This window comes from Panonychus citri, unplaced genomic scaffold, assembly GCF_014898815.1.
Source record: "Panonychus citri isolate SS breed McGregor unplaced genomic scaffold, ASM1489881v1 Contig00049, whole genome shotgun sequence".
Lineage (NCBI taxonomy): Eukaryota > Metazoa > Arthropoda > Arachnida > Trombidiformes > Tetranychidae > Panonychus > Panonychus citri.
Genome location: NW_026515454.1, coordinates 995,565 through 1,023,087, shown reverse-complemented (window position 1 = coordinate 1,023,087; position 27,523 = coordinate 995,565). Strand labels below are relative to the sequence as shown.

Here is a 27,523-nt window from a genome sequence, read left to right as displayed (position 1 = left end):
TTTCAATACGATCCCTTTAAGAATGTGTTGTCATGGTAACGCAAATGTTGTTTACTTTTTTCGTTTTGATTGTTAATTGTTGATCTTTTTTTTTCCCCAATTTATTTTTGGTTTTTGTTTTCATTTTCATTTTTCTCTTTATTTAAATTTAGTTTAAATCTAATTCTCAGTGAATAACTGAACATGAGTGACTCCGAGGAAGCAGAAGTTCATGATGAGGTTGAAATTGAAGATTTCACTTACAACGAGGAGGAAGAAAAATTCACTTACCCTTGTCCATGTGGAGATTTGTTCATATTAACCAAAGACGATTTAATCAATGGTGAAGAGATCGCTCGTTGTCCAACCTGTTCGCTAATTGTTCGAGTCATTTACGATTATTCGGATATCTCAAAGTACCTTCAGACACCCAAGAAACAGGCATCAGTCGCTTTATCCACATCAATGTGAATTATTCATCGTTTCCAACTCCTCCTCTTCATCCTCTTCATCCTCTTCATCCTTTTCGTCATTATCATCATCATCATCATCTTTTTTTGTTTCCTCTGATAAATAAACTTGGTTACAAGTCTAAACTTGGCTGTTGTTGATTCTTACATCTAATAGTTTCCAGTTAGTTAACAATTTAACATTAACTCAAGTTCATCTCTCTCTCTATCTAAATTGTACCTGAACATCATCATTGAAAATTCCAGCCTTTCATAAACTTTGCCAGTTTAGAATAGGAATAATTAACTGTAACAATTAAAAACAAATTGAGAGTTAAATTGATTAACCAAGAAAAATTGTAAAAACAACTAACAATTAACTCGTTCGCAATTATAATCAGTCTATCGTTACAATCTCATCAACAGAGAGACAAACAAATAATCGTCAACACAATTTAAATTATCTCATCTGTGTGTATCACCATCTAAATCAATCGTTAAATCATCAAATTATTTTAATTGTTGTACGTTAATTGTAATAATAATTTCGTATAAATAATATAATCATAATGTTAATTTCGTAATAAACATAAACAAAAGTATCAACTCTTGTTTTCTCATATTGTGACTTCCCTTCACTCCAACAATTGAAACATTTTTCTTGTCATAATCAATCATACAAAAGACAATCAAAGATCAACAATTAAATCAAATGGATCCAAAGTTAATTGCTCTTCTACCATTTACTTTACTTTTAGCAATATCTACATTCCTGTTGTGGAAACTTTTACCTGGAACTAAACCATTTGATGTAAGAATAAGTTTCTTTTCCAATTGATTGTTAATCAAATCAATTCTCAATTTCGAATCAACAAATTAAAGGGAACAATTAAATTTCTAGAATTACAAACAATAGAACTTTGTTTTTTTCTATTTTCTTCTCTTCTCAATATTCTCGTATCTCAATTCCATCTTTGCTCATCTTCATCAATTCAATTTCCTCTTCCTGCTTGAGGAAATTTCTTGGCAACAGAATAACAAGATAACTTGACAATTAAATCACTCGATTTAAATTGTTAATCTAATTTTGTTCTGTTCTTTTCTCCATATCAACTTTTGATTGTTCGATAATTTTCGCAATACCACAATTAACTTAATTGTTTGGAGGTTTTTTCTTTCATTATAATTATGATATTTCAATAATCACCTATGGGTGTGTTTGCATATTTCTTTGTTAATTGTTAACAGTTAATTGTTGGTATGATTAAGATTATCTCTGTTTGCAAATATCAATTATAAATGGTTGATGATAACGAATTGAAATTGAAAAGTTAATTGCTTGTTGTTGGTTATCAAATTAGTTGACAGTTAATGTAATCAGCCTGTTAAATGAATTAACTTAACCACAAATACACATTAAATTGTATCAATTATGTCTTATCACAATTAAGTTAATGATCATAAGTCTACAAGTCCAAGTTAATTTTAGGAAATTAAATTAAACTCAATCATTTGGTGTTGGATTTTAATTGTGATTAGTTAAGTTTTTTTTCTCTCATTCTCTCGGCAATTATCAACAATTTAACATTCAATTGTAACTAGAATATATTTGAATAATTAATTTAATCATTGATTATTTACTTAATCGTTGGCGATGAGTTGATGATTGAATTGACTGAAAGGTGATCTCATCATCATTAAATTTGATTGTTGCTTATGCATTTGATTGCTAGTTGATTACAACCTTGATTTTTTTTTGATTATTGTTCAACTTTTTTTTTTCAATCAATGGTCTTTAATTTAAATTGTTGATTCTCATTCTCAGTTGATTTAATTGTTGTTTGATCAAAGCATTTGATGTTATCATCAATAAGAAATTTAGTAAATATGGAAAAGAAACAATTTCATCATTTCTTTAAATTCATTGATTTAGTTAATTGCTGTCAACTTTTTCCTCAATAATAATAATAGAATACACAATTAAGTGTATAGAAAGTTAATTGTATCATAATTAAAAGTGATTGTTCATCAATAATGGACAACAATTTAGTTGGAATCGTTTTTTTTTTGTCGAGTTAATTGTTTCATGTTTACCTTTTTTGTTAGTTAATTTCTGGTTATAAGTAGTTTGGTTAATTGGGTTGTGATGTTGATTAAACAATGACAATTAACTGACCTTACAACACCTACGTAATCATTTTTAATCATCATTAAATTGTTTTCTGTTGAAAAGTAATTCTTAATGAACAATTTGTTGTAAATATTTACATAGGAAATTTATTTACCTCCAATTTTTTAATTAACTTTGTTTTCTCATTGTTTTTACCTGTTCTTGTATTTTAATAGGTTTAACAATCAATAATTAACTAAATTGTTGTTCAATTACTCTTTTGAAAGTTTAATCAATGGTAATTTGATTAACTAAGTAAACACAATTTAGCAAAATTTAAAAGATTAACACTTGAAATTGTAATATTACAATGTTGAAGATGATGAACCAAAAGTGATCAATTGTTAATTGTTAATTTGATGAGTTGATCAAAATTAGACAATTAATTGTAATTCATGGTTATTATTGTAAAGTCGTTAAGTAAATTTATGGGAAACTTTCAAAAACCAAAGACATTTAAATTGTTTCTCCTTCTTTACTACATAATTATTGAATTTAACCGATAATTAACTAATCAATTATCTGCAGAAAATGTATCATTTTTCAAGGAATTAGATTAATTACTTTTACAATTATGTAAATATTTATGATGTTGGCATGATTATTATCAACAATTAACGAGGTGTTGCCATTGAAATACAACTTGATAACTACTAGTTAATTTACCAACTAACATTCAATGGTTTATTAACTGATTAATTGATTAAAGATGAAATGTTAATTGACTCGAGAAAATTTTCTACATAAAAACAAAGAAAAAATTAACAATTATTTTCATTTTTTCTTCTTCTAATTTTCCAATGATTAGTATGGATTAGCAATCGACGCTGGATCATCTCATTCGGAGGTAATTCTGTATAAATGGTCAGAGAAAATCAATGGAACAGGTCACGCTGAACAGATCGCTAGTTCGGAAATTTCAACGGGTATAGATGACCACGGAGAGGACATCGAATCGGCAGTTTCTGAGCTCTACACTGCTGTTGATTCAATAGTCTCTCAGATTCCAAGTGATGCTATCCCACCGTTTCCATTATTCTTGGGGGCCACGGCAGGAATACGAATACTCAACTTAACTAAGCCGAAACTGGTTGACCGAATGATGGACAATATTAATCGTAATCTAAGTGAATCAACTTTTTCCGATGGTCGTTCATTGAAAGTGAAACAAGTTCGAATACTAACCGGAACGGAAGAAGGTCTTTATGCTTGGGTAACAGCGAATTATTTACTTAACTTCAAACCGAACGAGGAAGATCAATCATTGTACGAGAAATTAATCCCATCAACGGAAATGGAAATTAATCAAAAGAAACAATTAAACACCAGTTTACACACAATCGGAATTCTGGACATGGGTGGAGCATCAGCTCAAATAGCTTATCAAACAATTGACTCAAATAAGGATCAAAACGACCAATCAGTTAATCCAGTTACTCTTTTTGGCGAAACATATAAGATTAAATCACATTCAAATTTGTGCTTCGGCTCTGATCAGGCTTATTTCCGATATTTATTTGAACTGTTTCGCATTCAATTGACCCAGGATGGAATCGTTACCGGTGATATAATGAAAAATTTGTCTCTAACTGTACATGACCCATGTAATTATGATTCGCCGATTGAGATGTACCAAGTTAATGAATTTCTTTCCAATCCATGTTTAAAAACTTTTCGTCCAGTTAGTGATGTTGACCTTTCCAATGTAACGGTAGTTTATGAGCCATCAATGAACCATTCAAAATGTGCCTCGATGATAATTGATCTAATTGACGAGGATCGTTGTGACCTAGTGTACCACGTTTGTCCAACCAGTCATTCTGATCGATTTCCTAATGGTAATCATTTCTATGCCACATCGTCCTACTATTTCTCAGCTAAGGTGTTAAACTCACTTCAAAATGGCGCCGATTCATTTGATAATGATACTCATTATCTTGAACAAGTCAACCACTGGTGTACAACTCAATGGACGAAAAGATTCAACTGTCCGACCTTAAGTACGCTCGATATCTTTGTTTTAAGCAGCTTTATATCTATTATACACTCAAGACCATCTATCAATTGACTGATGACCATTGGCCATATATACACTTTCGTAATACAATTGGTTCGTCTTCTCTTAGCTGGTCACTTGGTTATATGTTGGCTGAAACCAATGTCATCCCAGCAAAACCTACGAGGCCGTTGATTTGGCCTGAATATGCTTTCTATGTATCTATTGGATTAGTGATATGCACTTGCTTGTTTCTTGTCATTTATTGGATTGGCAAAAGGTCAAAAAGTGCTGTAATTAATCAAAAAGCTTGAGATAATTTTTAAATGTAAAATTCATCAATCACGATTATGAATGAAGAAATAGTTCAGATTGATTTTGACTTGGGACGATGAGTACTAATTAGAGCAATTTAGATCAGTTTTTAAATAATATTTCATCATTTTTTCATTAGTACTTTTAAGTCAATAAATATTGGACGGATCTCATTTAAAAATGGATTCATTGTGAACTATTATTATGAATTATTTGTCCGATTCTGCTGATGTTATCAGCGAAACATTCATTACCAATTAAAATTGAAATTTTATTAAAAATTTTGAACTGAATTATAAATTTATACAGGGAATATCTGATCATCATTCGAAGTGCCAATGAAGTTTAACGATTTAATAACCAATCAATAACAAAGCGTGAAAGTAAATAAGATCTCGATTATTTTTAGCTTATCTGAGTAACGTTATCTGATGAAGATGAAGGCGAAGATGAGATGATGTTTAACGTTTAAACTGAATGCTAAATATATATTTTAGTGGTAATGGAGGGATAGATGAACCGGGAGCGATTTAACTTGAAAACCTGGTGACACAGTTAATAAATTGTTGACGTGAAGTAGATTGGTTGGTGAGTTTCTTAATCTTTTCAATAGTTAATTTTTACTCAGTTGACGATCAAAATTTAGAAGAAAACACCAAAAAAAAAATCACATGAAAGACTATCCAGCCTCTGATCGTTTCTACCACCCTCAAATCTTTAGGTCACGGAAAGCTCACCAAATCATACAAGAACCAAGAATATAACATCAATAAGAAAAAGACCAAAAACGAAAAGGACATTGGAATTGGTGATATTTGTTGTAGACCAATTTCTACAATACGTTAATAAGAATATTGAATCTCTAACAATTTAATAATTGATTGATAATAGACCAAAGGAGCAGAAATAAAGTTCTTATCATTGATTCGACAAAACTTTCCAACAAAGCGCATTAGAAAAACAACAACAACGATGATCTTTTTTAATGGGGAAACCGATTAATAAGAAACCAGTTTCTCTTTCTTTTCTTTCTTTTACCTTTTACCTTTTATCTTCTTCATTTACTTTCAAAGTTTATCTTCATCTTCCTCTCCTCCCGCTCTCATCATCATCTCTCCTTTTACACACTCTCTCTCTCTTTCCTTCATCAGTCAACATTCATAATGTATTGAAGAAACTGATCTACAACAAATATCACCAATTTTAATGTTCTTTTTGTCTTTGTGATTCTTTTTTCTTAATTATCTTCATGTTTTCTTATTTATTATTGTCTATTCATCATCACCTTTGATTACTCAGTGTAACAATCAACAAATTAAGTGGATTAATTGGTTATATTATTGATCTTTAATCGGCAAATCAAGTTGATCTTCATGGCCAATTTTGGTGGAATCATTTTGAATCAAGAGAAAACTCTTACAACTTTAATTGTATTCACCTTAATTTTTATAATCAATTGTGCTCAACCAAATTCACAAGGTAATTATCGTGATTAAGTGACAATTAGGAGTGAATATTATGTTTCATGTTTTTCTTGCGATTCAATTGTTAGATTAACCAAGATTTAAGTTGACATTAATTGTCTCAAAAATGAACTTTTATTACCTTTACCTGTTTTCTTGACCACAACAATCAAAATGTTTGCTTTTATTTTACTTTTAATTGATTGAATTGAATTTCCCATTCGTTAAGAAAAGAATCAGATTAAATTTCAATATCGATTCGATATTATCACCATTTATGGTTAATATTGTTATTATAAATAAGTTAATTGTTATTGTCTTACTGTGCGTGTTGACTATGATTAAGTTTAATCGTTACGTGATCAGTTATGGTTTATTTTGATTTGGTGACTCGAGATTACAAATATAATCAGTTAAAATAATCAGAGGATAAAGATGAGGATGGAGACAAGGATAATGATTAGAGATGAAAATGATGAAAAGTAAAAATATTAGCATCATTTTTTGCTCTCTTTCATTGTTTTCCACCTCATCCTTTGTCTATCTGAAATTGACTGGATTAAGATGATGGATAAATGAATGAATAACTGTCATTAGCTCGTTTCCTTTTCCTTGATTAGTTGTCTGGTTGTCTTGTTACTTTAGATTTTCACTTTGTTTTGTTCTGAAAAGAAAAGTATCAATAATCAAGATTAAATTGCTTCCATAAAATGAGAAAATAAAAATCGCTAATTGTTGAAACGTATTCTTGTCTCTCGAATATCACAAAGACCTAAGAGAATTGAGAAAAAAAAAGTTCAAGTTCCTTTGTTAACAAATCGATACTTTTTTTTCAACATTCGCAATTCCAATGAACTTGAACGATTCGGTGCCCATTCATTTGTGTAATCTATTTGATAGCCAATCAATAACAAATCATGAGTGTAAATAAGATCTCGATATGTATTTTTAGCTCATCTGAATAACAACATCAACTGATGAGAGATGATGATGAGATGATGGTTAAAGTTTTCATCCGAATGCTAAATATATATTTTAAAGGTAAAAATGGAGGGACGGCTAAACCGGGAGCGATTTAACTTGAAAACCCGGTGACACAGTTAATAAATTGTTCACTTGAATTAGATTGGTTGTTTGGTGAGTTTCCGAAGATGTAGTTAATTGTTACGATTAACAAGAGACCAGTTTCGCTTTCGACAACAACTACATTGTATTAATATTACATGACGATAATATCGTCGATGGGAAAGTTTGAATAACTGTTATTTACCGTTACTTTTTCATCAGTTACCTTAATTTTTGTTATTCCTCTTCACTTTTTTTTCCCCGAAAGTTAATTAACAGTTAATCTTTTTAAATGAACTAATCTAAATCTACTCTTAATCTTGTTCTTCTTCTTCTTTGATAAATCATTTCTAAATTAGTAATTAGCTAGATGATTAACGACTTGTTGCACGATTGATTATAATCATTATCAAAAGATTCACTTTCACGTTCCACTAAATTGTAATTAATTTCTGATGGGATAATTTTACGATTAAAATAGTTTTGAATTTCATTATGTTGTAACAATTTACTTTCAATTGAATTTAATAGTTTTAATTTAAATTTAACTTTAATTGTTACAACTTTATTCCTGTTGGAAACTTTCAAGATCAATATTTAACTTGATGCTCATAATAAACTCATAAAACTTTTTTAATTGTAATTAAACCAATCAAAGGTCAGCATTCAATTTCTAACAATACAAACAATTGTTTGATTGTTAACAATTTAATTTCCTTGATTCAGACAAGGATATTTACATAGGTTGTTAAACTTTTCCATTCACTTGGAACTTGAATTGATATTTTCATTGAATTTATTGGAAATATTGATTTAATTGTTGTCATCTTTTTGTCGATTAACTTTTTTTTTATTTCCTTCGTCTTCCTGGTTCATAGGTGACCTGGACTTAAGTGAGACCCCTTTAGAGCCGATTCTAGTTCTACCGGGTGACGATGCATTTATCGATTGTACAGTTAACGATTTAGCTAATCGAACTGTAGTCTGGAAATATGCTAATGGAATCGATGACCTGGAAACTGCTAGAACTTTGACCGCTGATAAGGTTCGAATAACGGAAGATGCAAGATTTTCCGTTCTCCATCGAACAGGCCATCAAACTTGGGTTCTAAAAATTCGAGCCGCTGCTCCAGCCGATTCTGGTGTTTACTTGTGTCAAGTTAACTCTGATCCACCGATTTCCATTTCACGATTCCTCACAGTGACTTTCCCCGAAGCGGGTAACCCTTTATCCCATGCATCACCTTTTGTGACCCTTTCAGATCACAATTTCACCGAATGCTGTCACTCTGAACAAGTAGCCGACATTTGTTTACCTTTTTGTAATATTAAAAATCTGGTTGGACAAACACCTTCACCGGCAGCAGCGGTCACTTGTATTCAATATATGCCTCCAATGGTCCGTTGTTTAGCCGATGGACGAAACCATCTACCTTGTTGTGTCCGACAAAATGTTCCCGAAGTGTGTCTACCCTCTTGCTCCGGTAACTACAGTCTGACCCGAGTTGTTGACAATATTGTTTGTCTTCAATACGCTGCTCCAATTTTATCTTGTATCGCCCAAGGGATTGAGACACTTCCACCTCAACCAATTGGTGTTACACTTGAACAACTTTCACCGACATCACTTCAGGTCAAATGGAATCTACCCAAACAACGAACAGGTTCAATTGAAAGGTCACCGACCGATACAATTCAGATCAATGTAACCCAAAGGTTATCATTCAATTTATCTGGAAAATTAGTGACCACCGAAGATACCTCATCAAGTGACCTCTCGTCGGTTATCAAATCGGCCAATTCAACTGATCATAAATCAATTAAAGTTGATGCAACTCTAACATCTTATACACTCAATGATTTGAAACCTTTCACCTTGTACCAGGTAGTGTTAACTTCACATAATAAATTTGGTTCTAGTCAAGAAACACCAATGGTTCAAGCGTTAACCTCACCTGAACCAGTTCCAGAGAAAAGTTTGATCAAATCTAAATTATCGGCAACGAACAATAATTCAGGTAAATCTGTGAAACTTCCCGACCTAAGGAAATGCTGCAAAGACGGCGGAGTGAAAAGTGAAGCCTGTATCGATGCTCTTTGCGATCCAACTCAACAGTACAACGTTTCTCGAATCATGAGTTGTTCACATTTCGCCAACATCACCTTTAAATGCATGTCATTATCTTCCGTTGACCAGTCAGAATGCTGTCGATTACGGGGTATTTCAACCTTTTGCCAATCTCTTTGTAAATCAGCGTCGGTCATTTCACTTCGACACACTGTTTGTTTCCACCATTTTCCCGCTTTTCTCAATTGTTACGTTGAACGTTTCGAAGTCCTTCCCAGTCCACCAATGGATTTAACCGTTGCCTCTGTTCACCATCGATGGGCATTACTTGACTGGGAACCTCCAATGAAACGAGGTTCAACCGTAACAAAGTACGTTGTCCATTGGCGTGACATGGAATCGGTTGAACTTATTCAAACGGAAACGGTCACTAATCCTCCTTACCTATTGGACGAATTGAGGCCTGGAGTTCAGTATGAAGTTTATGTGACAGCGTTGAATAAGTATGGATCGTCTCAAGACTCGATTCGTATTGATTTTCGTACTCAATCACTTCCCTCAAATGATCTCATCGATGCTACCATGGCTTCGGCTAAAATGATCTACAATGAAACCGCTTGTTGTGCTCGTGCAAACATCAGTGCTCTTTGTCTTCCTCTTTGCTCATATTCGGTTAAAGTTAACGAAGTTCTCGGATTAGGTCCATTGTGTGTCGATGCGACAACTGCATCAATCATCGTTCGTTGTACAGTCGGTGGTCGTGATCATAAACCTTGTTGTGAACGACGAGGTGTCTCTCCCGAGTGCCATGGTCTTTGCGGTGGTCTCATTGATGGAACACCCTTTCAAGTTGGTACCCGTTGTGGACCCGAAGGACCAAACATATTACTCTGTGTTAAAGAAGGTGCCGAAACTCTGCCAGGTCAACCTTGGGATTTACATGCATACAAATCAACACGGGACAGTATTTACCTTCGTTGGAAAACCTCTGATGAAGATCTTGCCCGAGGCGTTAATTCAGTTAACTTTACCGTTCGTTACAGTCCAATTGTCGGCTTACAAATTCCGGTTCATCCGCTAAAATATAAATTCCAAGTCAACACAAGCTCAACCGAAATGGTTCTCGAAAATTTAAACGCTTCAACGACCTACAGTATTTTTGTACAATCTTTCAATTCTTTCGGTACCTCATTGCCTTCATTTGTGCTTCTAGTGACCACTACATCGCTTGAAAGTGAAATTAGCGAAGGGCGAATGGTATCAACAATCGGCCCACCCCATGCTCTTGAGGTGATCCATCAAACCCATGAGATGATAAGTCTCCGTTGGTTACCGCCTTTATACATCTCCCCTGATGCAACCGTTAATTATATTGTCCATTTTAAACCAATAACTGATTCCGATTGGACAAAAATTGATGTCAACTTTAATTCAGCTGATTTAGCTGGACTATTACCTGATACTAAATATGCCATTTCTGTTCAAGCGTCAACGGAAAATGGTTACAAAAGTCATCTCTCAGAAACCATTCTAGTCTCTACCGATCCTATTCAACCTGTCATTGTTGACCCACCTTCACTACTTCCCACCGGACCAATTACTGAAGGTGATAATATAACAATTCTTTGTGTGGGTCGTGGACTTCCTCCACCGGTCATCTCCATCCTTCTCAATGGTCAAGTTGCTTATAAAACAATGGCCGAAAAGGTTTACTATACAATACCAAATATGCCAAGGAACATAACCTCAATCGGCTGTTATGCCGCTAATGGCGTTTCCGTCCAGGGCTCTTCTGATGCACACAAGTCGATCCTTGTTCGGATTAAATGTAAGTTTTTTCTCCTTTTAGAAAAATTTCTCACATTTCTAATCAAATTTATTCTAAACAATAGCCACACCAACGGCAACAATTAAGGAAGAATTTCTTCGAGCCATGAAGTTTGCCGAAGTTCGAATCTCCTGTCGAGTCTCCGGTGATCCAAAGCCGAATGTTACCTGGTTCAAGGACGGTGATGACCAAGTTGTTGTCGCTCCAGGTCCAGAAGTTGCAATTAGATCAATGGACGATCCTATGGTTAGTATAAATATCTTATTGAATTAGCGACAATTATAATCTTGAAATTTTCCCATTCTATTATTTACAGTTGGCTGGAAGTTTCTATTCAATTTTGATCTTAAAAAAAGTCGCTCAAATGGACACTGGTCGTTACATCTGTAAAGCAACTAACGAACTTGGAGTGGCCTCTGATTCCGTTGAGATGCAAGTAGTTATGGAGAAAGTTGAACGAAGTGATGCCGCTTCGTGCTGCGCTCGAAGTGGAGTACCTCAAGAATGTCTCGGCGCTTGTACACCGAGAGGAATTGATATAAACTTTGCATTCCATAAGCACGAATGTCTCAATGCCCTTGGACTATTAATCTTATGTGCCAGAGGTAAGTTAACATTCAAGTTCAATGGTTCGGATTTGAAATAAACTTCTAATATCAGAAATCACAATTAACCAAGCATGGATGAATAATTGCTCTAATTATGATGGAAAATCATCTCAATTGCAATCATCTCCATTTTCAGACAATTGTGTCTCTCAAACTTTCACTTAAATCACTAATTATGTATTGATCGTTACACTTAAGACACAATCAGGTTTCTCTAAATCTTAATCAGATGAACACTAATACATAATTACCATGTAATCAGTTAAACTTGTAAACCATGAAACAAAAGTGAAAAGTAATCAGTCAATTTTTTTTCATCATGCAACATCAATAAGTTAACCAAGTTGAAAAGGAGATCAAATTGATTAGTAAAAAAAATGATGCTGATTAGTTAAAAATAGATTGGAGAAAATAAATTCACCTCAATTCATCAATGTCATGGATTGAACAGTTCAAATTGGATTAAATGAGAGAGAGAGAGAGAGTTCTGAACATGATGAGATCGAAATAAGTTATTAATGATGAAGACTTTATTATTATCGATAATGAGAAGGCGATTAGAAAGTGGGAGATTAAGTCCATTTAGGGAGAGGTTGAGGTCAATCGAATAGAAATTGATTGAAGTTTCGATAATAGTTTGATTGACTTTCCAAACAGATTAACAGATTAACTAATCTCATTTGTTTTTCTCATTTTTCTCCTCAGATGGTTATGATCATACTCAATGCTGTCAACAATTAGGTGTCCATCAGAATTGCTTACACTTTTGTGAAGGTATTCCCAATCCACGATCAAAGGAATCATTTTGTTTACTTTACGATGCTAAGCTAATTGTTCACTGTATCAGTTCAACAAACGGAAGTTCAGTGCCACTTCCAAGCGAAACAAGTTCCCTATCGGATGATTACGAGTTTTACTTTCAACACCCTGACCAATATCATCATTCATCAACATCAACGGTCATCTTACCTTTAGTCATTACAGTCATTCTAATCTGTATGGTGACCATTGTTATCGGTTTGGTCATTTATGGTTATCGACGATACTTCAAAACAAGAATAACTTCCGGTGAGGATGTTGTCGGATTCGAGAATCAAAGTTACCTTCGAGACAATGACTCGGTTGACCTTGGAAATCCATTTCAACGGGTCAACCGACCCAATGGTCAAGCAAGAGCAACATCAACCTGAAGAAATTTAAATTTCCACAATCAAATCCCGAGAACTGAATCAGAATCATTTCCATGACTTTTGTTATTTATCGTTGTGATAATAATTCCTTGTTTTTATTTTCTTTTTTTTGCCAAAAATCATTTTTAATTGTTCTGATTCTTTTCCTTTTTTCTTTAAATTAACTTGACGAAATTTTTTTCTATTCCATCAATATTGTTATCCAATTCTAATTGTTGAGAAAATATTGATTCTATCAAAGTATTAGTACCATTCCGTTAAATATTATCGCTCGTTATAAGGGATATTTGATATTAACTATCATCAATTGTTAATTATTACCAATCACTCACAACAATCAACAATAATTTTGTTAATCATTTGTTTGTTTTTCTGTAAAAAAAAATATTTCTTATAATTTATTGTAAATTTGATAACAAAATATCAAGAAATTATGTTAAAACTATCGAGCGAGATATAAGATTGATAATTGATCCAATTCTGTAATAATATCATCTAATTGTTCAGCGATTTATTAATTATCATGTCTGTAATTGAATAAATATTTTCTCACAATTGATTGTCCAGTTATTAACTAAACTGGTCAGTCTAATGAGCGCAACTTGTTGATTAACAAGTTATTCATGATCAATTCATGTTTGGCCCCTTTAATGTTAACCTAATTGTTGATTAAGGTTAAATTTTTTAATGAAAAGGGTCAAAATACAGATAATTTAAATCTTTAATCAAAACAATTAAGAGAAGATCAAAAATTTATTAATAAAATGTAAATGGAAAAGAAATTAGCAAATTTGGTTAACCAATTTAAAGACTATTTGATTTTCAAATTGTCTTCAATTGAAATGAAATTAACAATTGAAACAATTAACAATCAAAGTTAATTTATTTTTCTCTTTTAATAACAATTTACCCTCCATCTTGATTGACTTTTGATTATAATTGTTACCCTTGATTAGAAAATTGTTTAATTGTCACTTTTTTTTGTCTCATTTTGATTCGTTGAAAAGTGATTAACTGTAATTCACTTTAGCTTAATTTCTTTCAACTTTCGTTGATTAAAACAATTTATAATTTCACTTCAATGACATTGACACAATCAAATTGATAATATAAATATCAAATATAAATTCATATATATCATAAAGATTAGTTGATTGTGTCTCTTTTTCGTAGGGCTTTTTGAATTATTTACAATTCAATTTGATTGGTACTAATAATACATTACAAGGTTAATCATTTTATGATAGTAATTACATTTTCTGCTCATTAATTGTTGTATTCATAACTGTTAATCACCTGTGCAAATATTATCCTTTGAGAGATCAATTTAATTACTTGAAATGATAATAAGCGTTTAATTTATATGGTGATTTGTGTTTAGATCCAATTTTCCTCTGTGATTATATTGATTCGTTGATTGTTACAAGTTTGATTCCAACTGAGGTGAGTTAATTGTTGTCTTTTCTGTTTGTATTTATATTTTCAGTTTTCCCTCTTTTTTTTGTGATCCAGTAACTTGTCTTGGTTTTGATTGTGTGAAAAGTGAATGGTAATCCGATATATTAATTAGATTTGATTGAAGAAAGAGAAGTTGATATCTGAGGAGGAAACCAGAAAGTAACCAGAATTGGAAGGTGAATGAATCATTGATTTAATGTTAAAATCTTTTCCCAACAATATAATCACGGTTGGTTAACATCGGATCCAATTTAATTGTGTAATGTTCATGTCTCGTTGATTGTTTCACTTTTTCTCTCTCTCGATTCAGCCAAAAGCCTGAACAATTGACACCATCAGGTAAGAAGTTGGTGATTTTGATTGGCTTGATTTTGTTTTACTTTGAGAACAAAGGAAATTTCATTTTAAATTGTTTGCAAAAACTTTCTTTTTTCCCTCAGTGTCTTCTCATTGTTACCATTGAAAAATCACAGTTAATTAGATTAACTTTTAATTTTCTTGACGGTAACTTGATTATCCTTTTGTTACACTGATCAAGAATCATCAGGTTATCAGTAATCCCGGTGTGTCCATTGTATCCATCGAGTGGTTCAAGACATTAGATTGGCTCTTTTTATTCAACCAACTCCTCAAGATAAAGTAAATGTTATGACTGATTAATCCTGATTATCGATGGGCATCTTATCCGAAGATAATTAAACTCCAAGGTAAGATTGTTTAAAGGAAATATTCCATTTGTTTAACTATTTTTCCATTTTCTTAGAAGATTTTCTTCTGAAAAAAAAAGAAGAGAGAAAATTACAAAAATGAGCAATAAAAAAAGAGAAAAGGTGAGAAAAAGTAAAATCAAGTTATCACATGAAAATAGAAAATAAATTATCGTAAATATATTGTAATGTGTTTACCTGATTTTGTGTGTGAGAAATTAATAGGACACTCGTGAAGAAGAGGGAAAAGTTCATGTTGATTGGGTTTCATGGTTATTACTTTGATCAAATGATGATGATGATGATAATACTAATGATGATAAAAGAAGAAGAACCAGCTGAAGAGACTGAGAGTAATAAGCCAGCAAAAGAAAAGAGGATAATCAGGGTTAGTGGAAAATGAGATCAAATGATGGCGAATATTAAGATGAAGGTTAATATGATGAATTATGAACATTAAAGAATGAAAGGTAACAAGGGAGAGAGAGAAGGTGAGAGAGAGACTCAAATGAGAAAAAGAAAGAAAAAAGAAAAATACAAAAGAGTTGACAAGTAAAATGACCAATAGAACAATTGAAAAGACCCCAAATAATAAGGCCTAAGAAAAAAATCTATAGACAAAGACCAGCAAAGAGTTGAGAACGTTGAGCACAAAAAAGAGGCGAAATTTTCGATCATTAATTACAAGCGATAATTACAAGTAAATGACATTTAAAAAAAAGAGACTAACCTAAGAGAAAGAGAAGAAAGAGAAATAATTAGAGAGAGAGAAAGGTAAAAATGGAGGGATAAAGAAATTAAGACTTGAGTGGGATAGTTAAATCGCTCCCGGTTTAACTTGAAACCCGGTGACACAGTTAATAAATTGTTCACTTGAATTAGATTGGTTGGGTTGTTTGGTGAGTTTCCGAAGCTGTTTCATAGTTAATTGTTACTCAGTTGACGATCACAATTTAGAAGAAAAGAAAAGAAGAAAATTGTTAAATCGACTGTTTTAAAACAAAGAAAACGAGACTAATCCAAAGGTTAGAGAAAAAGATAATCCGATGAGTAAATCGGATCGAAAAAAAAATTCTAAGGGAAAACATATTAATAAAAAAAAGAAAAACAATAACAAAGTTGATCGTTTTTAATGAGAAAACCGATTAATAAGAACCAGTTTCTCTTTCTTTTCTTTCTTTCTAATCTTCTTCTTTCTTTTTTTTCTTCTTTTTCTCTTTGCTTTTAAAGCTCTTATCTTCATCATCTTCTCTCCCGCTCTTATCATCATCTCTCCTTTTTTACTCTCTCTCTCTCTCTCTCTCCTTCATCAGTCAACATTCACAATGTATTGAAGAAACTGATCTACAGCAAATATCACCAATTTTAATGTTCTTTTTGTCTTTGTGATTCTTTTTTCTTAATTATCTTCATGTTTTCTTATTTATTATTGTCTATTCATCATCGCCTTTGATTACTCAGTGTAACAATCAACAAATTAAGTGGATTAATTGGTTATATTATTGATCTTTAATCGGCAAATCAAGTTGATCTTCATGGCCAATTTTGGTGGAATCATTTTAAATCAAAAGATTAGTCTTTTAACTGGTACTGCAATTGTGTTCATTTTAATTGCTATCATCTCATTTTTCACATTACCATCAATTGTAATTAACCAAATTCACAAGGTAATTATTAACCATAGTGGTGATTAACTGGTGACAATTACAAGTGATTATTTGTCTCCATGTGCGACGGTCAATCAGATTTGAGAAAGAAAATTTTTTGTTTCTTCTTCCTTTTCAAATCAAATTTTCGTTGTAAACACAATCAAAGAATCAAATTAACTCACCATGACTTTGATTATGCTTTTTTCTTTCTGTGTGTGTGTTTGCTTTCACTGTCAACATTTAGTTTACTTTAATCATTAACTGAATTTAAGTTTAATCGGTTGAGTTGACATTAATTGTTCCAACAATCAACTTTCATTACCTTTACCTCTTTTTTTTTCACTCAGTCACAACAATCAAAATGTTTTACTTTTGTTTGTGATTTTCATTGATTGACAACGTTTTCTATTCAATTGGAAAGTGTTTCAATTGTTAAAATCTAAATTGCGATCTCAATTTGATTACTAATTAGACACATTAAGTTGTTACAATTTATCCAATCAAGCGAATTCAATAATTATTCTAGATTAGATTAACATGACAATCTTTTTAAACCATATGAGATTAAGAGATTAAAACTGCTGTAGTATTTTAATTACTCTCAATGTTAAGCAGTTAATTGATTGTTCTGTTAAGTTAACTTTGATTTGGTACGAAAAGAAAAGTGTCAATAATCAATAATCAAGATTAACTTAATTCCATGAAATTAAAGAAAGAAAGTAATTACTTTTCTTTGGTTTCGCATTCATGCAAATTCGTAAACATTTCCGAATGATAAGTTGGCCTATTTTTTTTAATTCTTTTAATTTTTGTTTTCTTTTTTTTTGTTTTCTACTCTTTTAAAGCGACTGGTCCTTCGGGAAGGTTCGGAAACTTATGAGAATTGGAAACAAGTTCCGGTTCCATTGTATAATCGATACTATTTTTTTAACATTCGAAATGCCAATGAAGTTGAACGATTTGGTGCCAAACCGGAACTCGAAGAGATTGGACCATTTACTTACCGGGTGTTACTTTCTAAACACAACATAGTCCATAATCCATCTAATGGGACAGTTTCATACAAGGAAAGGAGAACTTGGATCTTTATTAGGAATCAATCGGTTTCCGATGAATCTACAATGGTCTCTACATTAAACACTCCACTGGCGATGACCTTAAATTGGCTACAACAAGCAAGTCCAGCGGTTCGTTTGGTTGTCGGTGTCGCTCTTGATACAACATCTCAAGGATTTTTTATCAACCGAACGGTTAAACAATTACTTTTCGAGGGTTATCCTGATGTATTAACCACATTTGGTCCACTCTTACGACCTGAACTTCCTTCTGCTTATAACGGTAGATTTGGATTCTTTTATCCTAAAAACAATACCGATGACGGAGTTTATCGTGTCCACACCGGAGAGGATAATATTAACCTACTCAATGTAATGGAATCTCATAATGGTGCGACTTCCCTTAAATACTATTCAACCCCCGAGTGTAACTCGTTTGCGGGCACAACCAAAAGTGAGGTACGACCTCCACTTACCCCACAAACCAGGGAACTGCGTATGTTTAATGCTGAAATTTGTCGTGTCCTTCGTTTGGTCAGGTCAAGACGCCATTTAACCACACACGGCATTGAAGCGGAAAGATTTGTTCTTGACCCTTCATTTTATGCCAATTCAGTTGACCATCCACCTAATGCCTGTTTCGCCACTAAACGAGCTACACGACCACAATCACTTTTATCCATTCGATCTGTTTCTTTCCTTCGGCAAGATCCTTTACCCTCTGGAATCCTTGACCTTGGACCTTGTAAATATGGTGCTCCCATTTACCTTTCAAATCCCCACTTTTTAGACGCTGATCCCATTTATGGTCATTCGGTAACCGGTTTAAAGCCTAATAGGTCACGACACTCTTTCTGGATTGATGTTGAACCCACAACAGGATCAACAATCGGAGTCGCTGCTCGGGTACAACTGAATGTGGCCATTTCTACAGGTCAAGCTTCAATTCGTTTTAGAAATGTTCCCGAAATAGCATTTCCAATCCTATGGTCAGAATATACATCAAGTTTAACCCCTCGTTTAATTGATAAACTTTTAATTGTCCAATGGATTCCAGAAGCATCAGCAAGAATCGCATCTTTCCTGTTCAGCACTTTAGCATTCATATTATTCACCATAGCCTTAGGGATCCACACGATAAGAGTACTTAAAGATAACAAAGATCACAAAGCGATCGATGCTTTTAAAGTATTAAAATCCTTAGTACAAGGGAAAAAAGGATCAAATGGAAATGTTGATAGTTCAAGAGACAATAGGAATGGTAATAACGCTCGAGGCGAAATAACCAGAGGCCATGAGTCCAGAGTTGGTGGAGGAGAGGGAACAAGAATCAATAATGGTGTTGATAATTTAGCTTTCAATGAAATTTCACCTAAATTGGGTTTACAGAAATCAGATGATATTGCAAATTACAAGAGATCGTTACAACAACAATCAATGGAAACAAGTAAATTAAGTTTACCAAGTGCACCTTACGATACATTCACAGTTGCCAATGAAGAGACCGTGCCAAATACACCACCACGAAGGTTATACAAGAAATCAAACAAATTGTCAACTCCATCGGCACCATCAGCACCTCCATCGTCACCGATAAAAACAACAATGACAACCAAATTTTCAACAGGATCTCCAATCTCAGTTTCAAATTGATTAATCAAAATTTGCATACCATTTTTCTCATTATTTCTCTTCAACAATCAGAGCAACTTGTCAACAATTAACTACAAATCATCGCAAAAGACACTTTTCCCACCTCCATTTTTGAAAGATCTTTTTTTTTTAATTATTTTTCTATTGAAAGTAATCAACATTTTCATCTGTATCTATTTATCATCAACCCTTAATTAACCCAAAATGGGCTTTCATGTTTTTGTTTTTCATCCTCTAATTGTTACACTCATTCAACGACAATTATGTGACAGTATTATTGTAATAATAATAGTATTTATCCTCATCCTCATCATCATTTCATAATTTTTGTAATTCAAGTCTCAACAATCAAAAAGGAAGCAAAAAATTGTACAATTACAAAATTGTACAAAATTAAACATTGGATTTGATCAATGATACTAATTGTAATTACTTTTTTTTACAAAAAAAAACCAAATCACAACAATCAAAGTGAAAACCTTGTATATTCAACAAAGATAATTAATTTAGTTCATGGGTTAATTATAATCAATGTGATCATTTTGTTGTGAAAATTAACTCCAATCAACTGATTGAGAAAAGTTTTTCAAGATGATATCATTTCACAGAAATCAATTAATTAACAATTTAGATCTCAAGGTAATTACGATGAAAAGTTAATTAACTAACCAACAATAATAACATACAATTGATTAACAAAGAAAACCAGTTTGACCAGTTAACTAATTTACCTGACAATTAATTTAATTTGCTAACCTATTTTATTATATAACATCTAATAGACAATCACAACTTAATCAAATGAATCTAAATATAATAATAGTTAAACTAATTGTTACAAAATCCCATTCAAACCCACAACAGCTTAACCATGATCAAAATGATACTCAACCAATTAACAAATTATGATACGATTACTACATTAGAAACAATTTAATCAATAGGAAGGAATCAATTAATTGTTGAAATGAAAATTGGCTGATTAGTTTAAACTGTAAACCCAGAAAGTTAATTATGTTAAAAGATAATAATCAACATGATTATTAAGATTTAAAGATGATGATGATGATGAGGAGGAAAAGTTTCATTTCCGGATGGAAGGGATTGAGGAAAAAAAAAGAAAGAGAAGATTAAGAAAGTGCGAAAGAGAAGATGAAAAAAGAAAGAGAAGAAAAAAAATGGGATGAGAAAAATGGAGAAAAAAAGTTCAATTGATTTTCCAATTTTCAAATGTTATTTATAAATCGACGAAGGTAAACACTCAGTTGAACATATAAAAAAGTTCGAAGTATAAAACGTTAGCACCTAACGTAACACGTACCAGCGAATAAGAGGAAAAAAAACAAAGACCAATTTATCTTCTCTTTCTTTCACTTTCTCTTCTCTCTCTCTCTCTCGATATTTTTCTTCCTTATTCCAAAATACTGGTTCGTTTACAATTCGTCTTCCGAGTTCCATGTTGGTGTTGTATCTCTTTCTATCTTCTCTTTCTTCCCTTTTAAACCTCTCCCTTTACTCTCTTTCTCATTTATCATCATGTCTCTCTCTCTCTCTCTCTCACTCTCTCCACCTTCCATTTCACTGATTTCTATCTCTCTCTCTTTCTCATTCTCCTTCATCATCATCATTCTCACTCTGTTGTCATCTTATTTTTCTGATTCACTTTGATTAGTAAACATCTCAGTTGGAATCGACATTCACTCCAATCAACAACTTATTCAAATTCAACAAGAAAGAGAGAGAAAAAAAACTAAATCCAATTGTGATTAAACTTTTTTTTTTCTTTTTACAATTTGGAACAATTTAATTTAATTGTGTTAATCATTAATTATCATTTGATTTTCTCCAATTTAAAAATCTTCCATAAACAAATAATCGATCATGTTGTCCACCAATGGTAATAATGGTTCCGATCTTTCAAAGGTCCAAAGTAAAACGAAATTGATTCTCTTGATTCTGATCGGTGTTCAATTTACTCTCTCATTGATTGAATTTGTCTTCGCCATCGTCAACGGATACGTTGAGGCCATTCTCATCACCGTGATAAGTGTCTTCATCGACGGAACCCTTTTATCGTCCATCTTCATGCAATGGAAAACAGTTCTTCGAGTTTTCCGAACCATTATCATCGTAATTGTAATCATTTGTGTCATCTCATCACTCGCAGGAATCCTTGTCCTTGTCGGCGGTGAAAAAATGGACAAGGGACAAATCGCCGATGATCTGATTACCGTTATAATTGGCTCACTAATCTATTCCCTATTAGCATACCTGTTGGGTAAATATCTTGACCAAATTTCCGTCAGTGAGCAATTCAGTTACACCACATAAATAACATCCAATTAATCACATACATACACAATTCATTTCACCAACGAAAACATATCAAACCTCAACAATTAACAATCAACAATCATCATCACCATAAATTCATTATCATCATCATCATCATCATCATCAAATCATTATCATAATAATAATCATCATCACAATCATCAATGATTTTCAATCCCATTTAATCATTACCATAAATGATTAAACATTGGCTAACAATTAGAAAGTTATATTAGTTGGTTAATCATTCCTTGTCCTTTTCAATTGTAATGATGATCATCACAATTTAAGGCCATTAACAATTAACATTACTCTATCAACAATTTCCCGTTGCCCTTAATTGAGATTGACAAAGCAAACCCATCAAAAGAGGATGTAGGCAGTGTAAATAAATCACAAACCAATCAACTAATTGCTTCTTTAACAATTTAATCAACACCAACAATTTCATTCATTTTACTTTCTCTTTAAAATCCCTAATCCCTTTACTTGTACCTTCATCTATTTTTTTTTTGCTATTGTAATAAAATCCAATCCAATAATTATCCCCGAGAATATTATGTAATTAATCATCACCTTTGCTTCATCTTCTTCTCCTTCATCATCTCCATCATGTTCATCATCAATCAATCAGTTTTTTCACTCAAAGTAGAAGAAAAAAGTTCCATGATTATCCAATCTGATTGAGAAAACAATTGAAAAAATTGAACAATCAGAAAATCACTTCCGATTGTAACCAATTTTTTTTCCTTCCATTACTTTTCATGTAACTTTTAATGAGAATTGATTTTTGTATTTGAAGTTTTCTAAACAATAAGAAATAATTTTAATTCCACAATCAAAAGTAACAATTGAGTTTCTTTATTAAATAACAGTTAAAGTTGAGAGAAAAAAAAAGTTAAATCAATAAACGATATTAAAAGAATAAGAGAAACAAACAATTAAAACTATTCCAAGACAATCAACTAATCATTTACGACTTGAAATGTAACTTTTCATTTCCACTTGATTAACAGTAAATTGATTAATTAGTTTGACAATTAAAAAGGATAGAATCTGATTAATATGAAACAAATGGTAAATCTCATTATTTTGCAAAAACAAATTAAATCAACTAAATGTTTACGTTCAGTTAATTGTTGAAGTTTTATTATTATTATTAGTTGAATGTATTTTTAATATCAATCAACAATTAGAACCTTGATTCAGTTTGATTGAAAAGTTTTCATTTCTCTTAAATTGATTGATTGTTAATCATCATCATCATCATGATAATAATAACAACATTAGTGATTAAGGTAAATGATAATCTGTAATTATTGATTTGATTGTGAAATTTTTGATTACCATTTTAATGATTGTTACTTTTTTGTTGATTGTTAGGCCTGAGATTGAAAATTTCAACAATCAAGTTAATCATGATGATGATCGTTTAGATGATTAAAGTTGATTTACCGTGAAATTAATGGACTCATATTGGTGACAATTAGCTGATTCTCATTGGCATTTATAAGTTATAACAATAATTATCAACAATTCAATAAAAATATCAAATGAATCAAGTGAAAAAAAAAGCTTAATCATTGTTGATGATTGTAATGATTAATCAGCCAAGAAACTGATCAACATTTACAATTAGTATAATGATGTTGATGATAAGTTCAATGATGCTATAATGATTAACTAAATTAACATAAAAAAAAGTATATGGATGAACGTAAATAACAATTGATTGAGACAATCAAGTAACAATCAATTCTGATGATAGAGACTCCGTGAAGCCTTAATTTAGGTTGATTTTTGGCAATCAACTTAATTCTAGACACTCAATTGTAATCAGCAGGAATTTTATGTTTATATATATTGATTGTGATTAGTATAATCATCATCAACAATCAATTGGCTCATCAATTGTAAATTAAATACAAAATCAAAACTAAATCAGTTGAACCTTCAAATTCAACTCTATCAACTTGGCTCTTGAGATGATCAATTTTAATCATCAACAATTTAGGCGTTAATATGTTGATTGTTTTGCCTGTTATTTACCTTCATCATTAACATAATTATCAAGCTCATCACAATTTATAAATTGTTCACTATTAATATCATCATCAACAATCACCATTAAACAAAAAGTACTTCAAACAATTTGATTAACAGTGGAAACTTTTTTTTTTCATCAATCCAAAGTTGAATTGTTTTTTTTTTCATTTTATTTAATTGCTAATTGTCCAACAATTTATATATATTAATGGTCAAGCAATTGTTTCCATCAACAATTAGTTGATTGTGTAACAATAATAGTAAAGTTCATTAGACTGATATTATTATGGGAGCCACAATTAGTAATTAGCTAATTGTATTGGGAGATTTAAAATTCAACCAATGTAACCAATCAATGATTTATTTCATTCCGATCAACAATTGTGATCATGATTAACTTGATTGTTGTGTTAATCAGATGACGATGATAATATTAATAATAATAACAATAAGCTTACGATTTTTACTCAGATTAAATTTTGATTGTTCATTTTAAATAAACAATTTAAATATAAGTTTTACATGTTAGACAACAATCAGGTTGAACCTTAAATTAGCAATATAATGTCAATTGTTGTCGTTGTTGATTGTGATTAATGTTGTTGGTGTGTTCATTTAAATGATCATAATGATTATATGAATTAAAAAAAAAGGATTAACAATTTAAATTTATATAAAAACAATAATATAAGTATTAATATTGATGGACACTTACACCAGACTAACCTAAATCTTAATTGTTAACAAGAAAACGTTGATCATCACTATCTTAATTGTTGATATTTGATGATTAAAATATAATTTGAAAAATAGGTCAACAATTAAGTTTACATTGGACTGTTCAATTCATTGGTGTTACTGTTATAATTTTGATTTGATTATATTAATACAATTAAAATCAATTGTAAATTGTTCAATCTCAACAATTTAGGTTAAATTGTTGTGTTTATCATTGGGATTATTGGTAAGTTAATTGTACCATTATCAGGTTAAAGGTGATTAGGTCAACCAATTTAAATGATTACACAGGCCTAAGGATATATTATAATTGTTAATTGTTATTAATGATTAGTTGATAATTTAAAAGTTTCCAATCGTAATTTTTTTCAAGTGATTAACCTAATTTATTGTTGTTGTTATTACAAAGACAATTTCATTGAAATTGAAAGTTAATTGTTTGATAGTTTTATGGATAAATTATTAATTGTTACTAATAATTAACTTTACAGAAATGAGTTTGACTTATTATTTAGTAACTAATTAAATCCTGATTGTATTTAAAGTTAAATTAACTGTTGATTGATTATCATTAATACATGTAATTGTAACTATTGTTAACAATTAAATGAAAACTGTATGAGATATTTTTAAATTGTGATTAGCTAAATTGTTGCCACTTTTGTAAACACTTTTCTTAATTAGTACGGCAAAAGAATTGACAATTAACGGTAATGATTAGTTAATCAATGGAACTAATTTTTTACTGGTAATATTTAGATTGAAAATTAGTTTTCCATCACTAATAATCTGAAATAATTATTTAAATTGTTGATAAAATTAAAGTTTTCAACAGTTAATTGTTGATAATTAAAGCAGAAAACTTGAAAATCAAGTTGACAATTAGAAATGATTATTATGATTAATCAAGTAATCACTTTTCATTTCCTTATAATAATATTTTTTCTGTTATCAAATTAATTAAGATGAAGATGAATTTGATTTTCAACAATTAAAATTAATCATTTCCTTATTATCATATTGTATTGATCAAATTGAATGTAACAGTTGATCAATTAAGCAAAGTTAATCAAAGATAATGATCATCAAAAGATTCGGGATTGATTCAATTAACTAATATAATAGTTAAACAACAACAGTTGTTAATCAAATGAAATGTTAACTTGTATCAAATTAACAGTTAATTGTAACAATTTTTTTTTCAATCGTTGATTATGTATATTAATGATTACCTGCTGTTGATTACAATTAAAATTGTTCATCAATAATTGAAGATTAACAATCAATATCGGATTAGATTACGGTTGTTTGTATATGTGAGTATGTGAGTGGATATTGATGATAAATATGATTGATTAGAAATCAGCTGATTGATTATCATGATTTGTAAATTAGGACTTTTGGTCAAATCGTATTGACAATCAATTGATTAACCGGAAGAGAGAGAGAGAGAAAGATAAATATCATCTTTTGTCTCATAAACAAATCGAGTTATTATTTATCACAATGAAGGAGGAAAATTTCATCTTCATTTCTACTTCCTTTTTGTTCATTTTTCATCTTCTTCCTCATTTTCCTCCTACCTTTATGAAGGATCACCAGGTAAACAAGAAAGAGAGAGAGAGAGAGAGAATCAAGAAAAATACGGTCAAGAGATGATGAAGATGATGAGGATGATGATATTCCAAAATGAAACCGAACCTCTTTTACTTTGATTTGTTTACTATCGAGAGGAACGATTTCCGTTTCTGTTGATCATTTCGCCGTCAGGTTCAGAGTCTCTCCTCAGAATTTGTCTTCCTTTTGTTGCATGCATAAAGTTTACACTTAATAAATTAGAATTATATTTACCTGTAGAGAGAAAGAAAGAAAGAGAGAGAGAGAGATAAGTGTCCATGATGGAAGAGAGAAAACCGGAAATAATTATGATCATTTTAAAGCCACTTTCTAATAAGATCAAGGTTAGAAATTACTTTCGGCTGAACTCAATTTGAATGATACTTGTTGTTGATTGTGATGATGATTGAAACAGGGAAGAGACGAGATGATGAAGATGAAGATGAAAAGGGAAAGTGGAAAATCACCTTAAAATAAAATGGCCTCAGGCGAAAAGAGAGAAAGTTGTTTACACCTTACCTATTAAAGTAAATATTAGAAGTTGAAACAAGAAGAAAACGAAATTAATTAATACAATTAGTTAGCCACTGAACGAAATTCGCAATTAAAGATTAACAGCAATTAGAAAATGTAATTAATTTACAAAAGAAGAACAAAGTTTTAACTTTTTGTTTTTTTCGACGATTTTTTCTGGTTAACCGATCAGCTGTTTTCTTTTTTTACGATTTTCACTTTGGTCTTTTAATTGTTTTCTAATTGTTTTGATTACTTTTTAATTGTTTCAGTTTCTTTTAAGAAATTTATGAATTTTAATTAGCGATTAACATATATTTTCATGTATGAATTTAATTGTTACCTTAATTGTCTGGAAAGTTGATTGTTATTGTCACTTTTTTTAGAGAGAAAATAATTTTCTAATTATGAACAATATATTAGGTTAATTGTTTCAATTTCATTGATCTTTCCAACTGATTAACTTAATTTGTTTTCACTTTTCTTTCATTTTTGTGAATATATTTTAATCACAATTACATATCTTAATCATCATAATCAACCATTTACGATGAGATGATCAACTTTCACCTCCGAAACACCAACAATTATAATTAGCAACAAATAGTCAACATTTGACATC

At 31.2% G+C, this 27,523-nt stretch overlaps 3 protein-coding genes and 1 long non-coding RNA gene across 5 annotated transcripts; 3 read left to right on the top strand and 1 right to left on the bottom strand.

Annotated features, from left to right (window-relative positions):
• Positions 1-451: 451 nt before the first annotated feature.
• LOC128385615 (ectonucleoside triphosphate diphosphohydrolase 1-like) lies at positions 452-5,208 on the top strand. The gene is given in 3 exon segments (XM_053344501.1): positions 452-1,239; positions 3,407-4,568; positions 4,571-5,208. Coding segments are annotated over 3 exon segments (1,599 nt in total). The 5' UTR covers positions 452-1,140; the 3' UTR covers positions 4,909-5,208.
• Positions 5,209-6,004: 796 nt separating this feature from the next.
• Positions 6,005-13,865, top strand: LOC128385603 (Ig-like and fibronectin type-III domain-containing protein 1). The gene is made up of 5 exons (XM_053344489.1): positions 6,005-6,388; positions 8,316-11,333; positions 11,398-11,579; positions 11,650-11,938; positions 12,647-13,865. The coding sequence occupies exons 1-5, from the start codon at positions 6,283-6,285 to the stop codon at positions 13,129-13,131; spliced, it is 4,080 nt and encodes a 1,359-aa protein (XP_053200464.1). The 5' UTR covers positions 6,005-6,282; the 3' UTR covers positions 13,132-13,865.
• A 130-nt stretch (positions 13,866-13,995) lies between these two features.
• Positions 13,996-16,515, bottom strand: LOC128385626 (uncharacterized). The gene is made up of 2 exons (XR_008324811.1): positions 15,495-16,515; positions 13,996-15,363 (listed from the first exon to the last, which is right to left on the bottom strand). It is a non-coding gene; the product is annotated as an uncharacterized LOC128385626 (long non-coding RNA).
• Positions 14,535-20,070, top strand: LOC128385609 (platelet glycoprotein 4-like). 2 transcript variants are annotated; one of them, XM_053344495.1, is made up of 4 exons: positions 14,535-14,928; positions 15,030-15,296; positions 16,758-16,963; positions 17,791-20,070. In XM_053344495.1, the coding sequence occupies exons 3-4, from the start codon at positions 16,832-16,834 to the stop codon at positions 19,651-19,653; spliced, it is 1,995 nt and encodes a 664-aa protein (XP_053200470.1). In that variant the 5' UTR covers positions 14,535-14,928; positions 15,030-15,296; positions 16,758-16,831; the 3' UTR covers positions 19,654-20,070. The 2 variants fall into 2 exon arrangements, with proteins under 2 accessions (XP_053200470.1, XP_053200469.1); XM_053344494.1 differs by having other exon boundaries at positions 16,527-16,963.
• The last annotated feature ends 7,453 nt before the right edge of the window (positions 20,071-27,523 follow it).

What these genes read in the sequence shown, in the direction of transcription:
- LOC128385603 (XM_053344489.1), top strand. Translation starts at nt 6,283, where the DNA reads ATGGCCAATTTTGGTGGAATCATTTTGAATCAAGAGAAAACTCTTACA. An exon ending in GATCCTTGTTCGGATTAAAT is followed by an intron (nt 11,334 to 11,397) that starts GTAAGTTTTTTC and finishes TCTAAACAATAG; the next exon opens with CCACACCAACGGCAACAATT. An exon ending in GATCAATGGACGATCCTATG is followed by an intron (nt 11,580 to 11,649) that starts GTTAGTATAAAT and finishes TATTATTTACAG; the next exon opens with TTGGCTGGAAGTTTCTATTC.
- LOC128385609 (XM_053344495.1), top strand. Translation starts at nt 16,832, where the DNA reads ATGGCCAATTTTGGTGGAATCATTTTAAATCAAAAGATTAGTCTTTTA. An exon ending in TAATTAACCAAATTCACAAG is followed by an intron (nt 16,964 to 17,790) that starts GTAATTATTAAC and finishes ACTCTTTTAAAG; the next exon opens with CGACTGGTCCTTCGGGAAGG.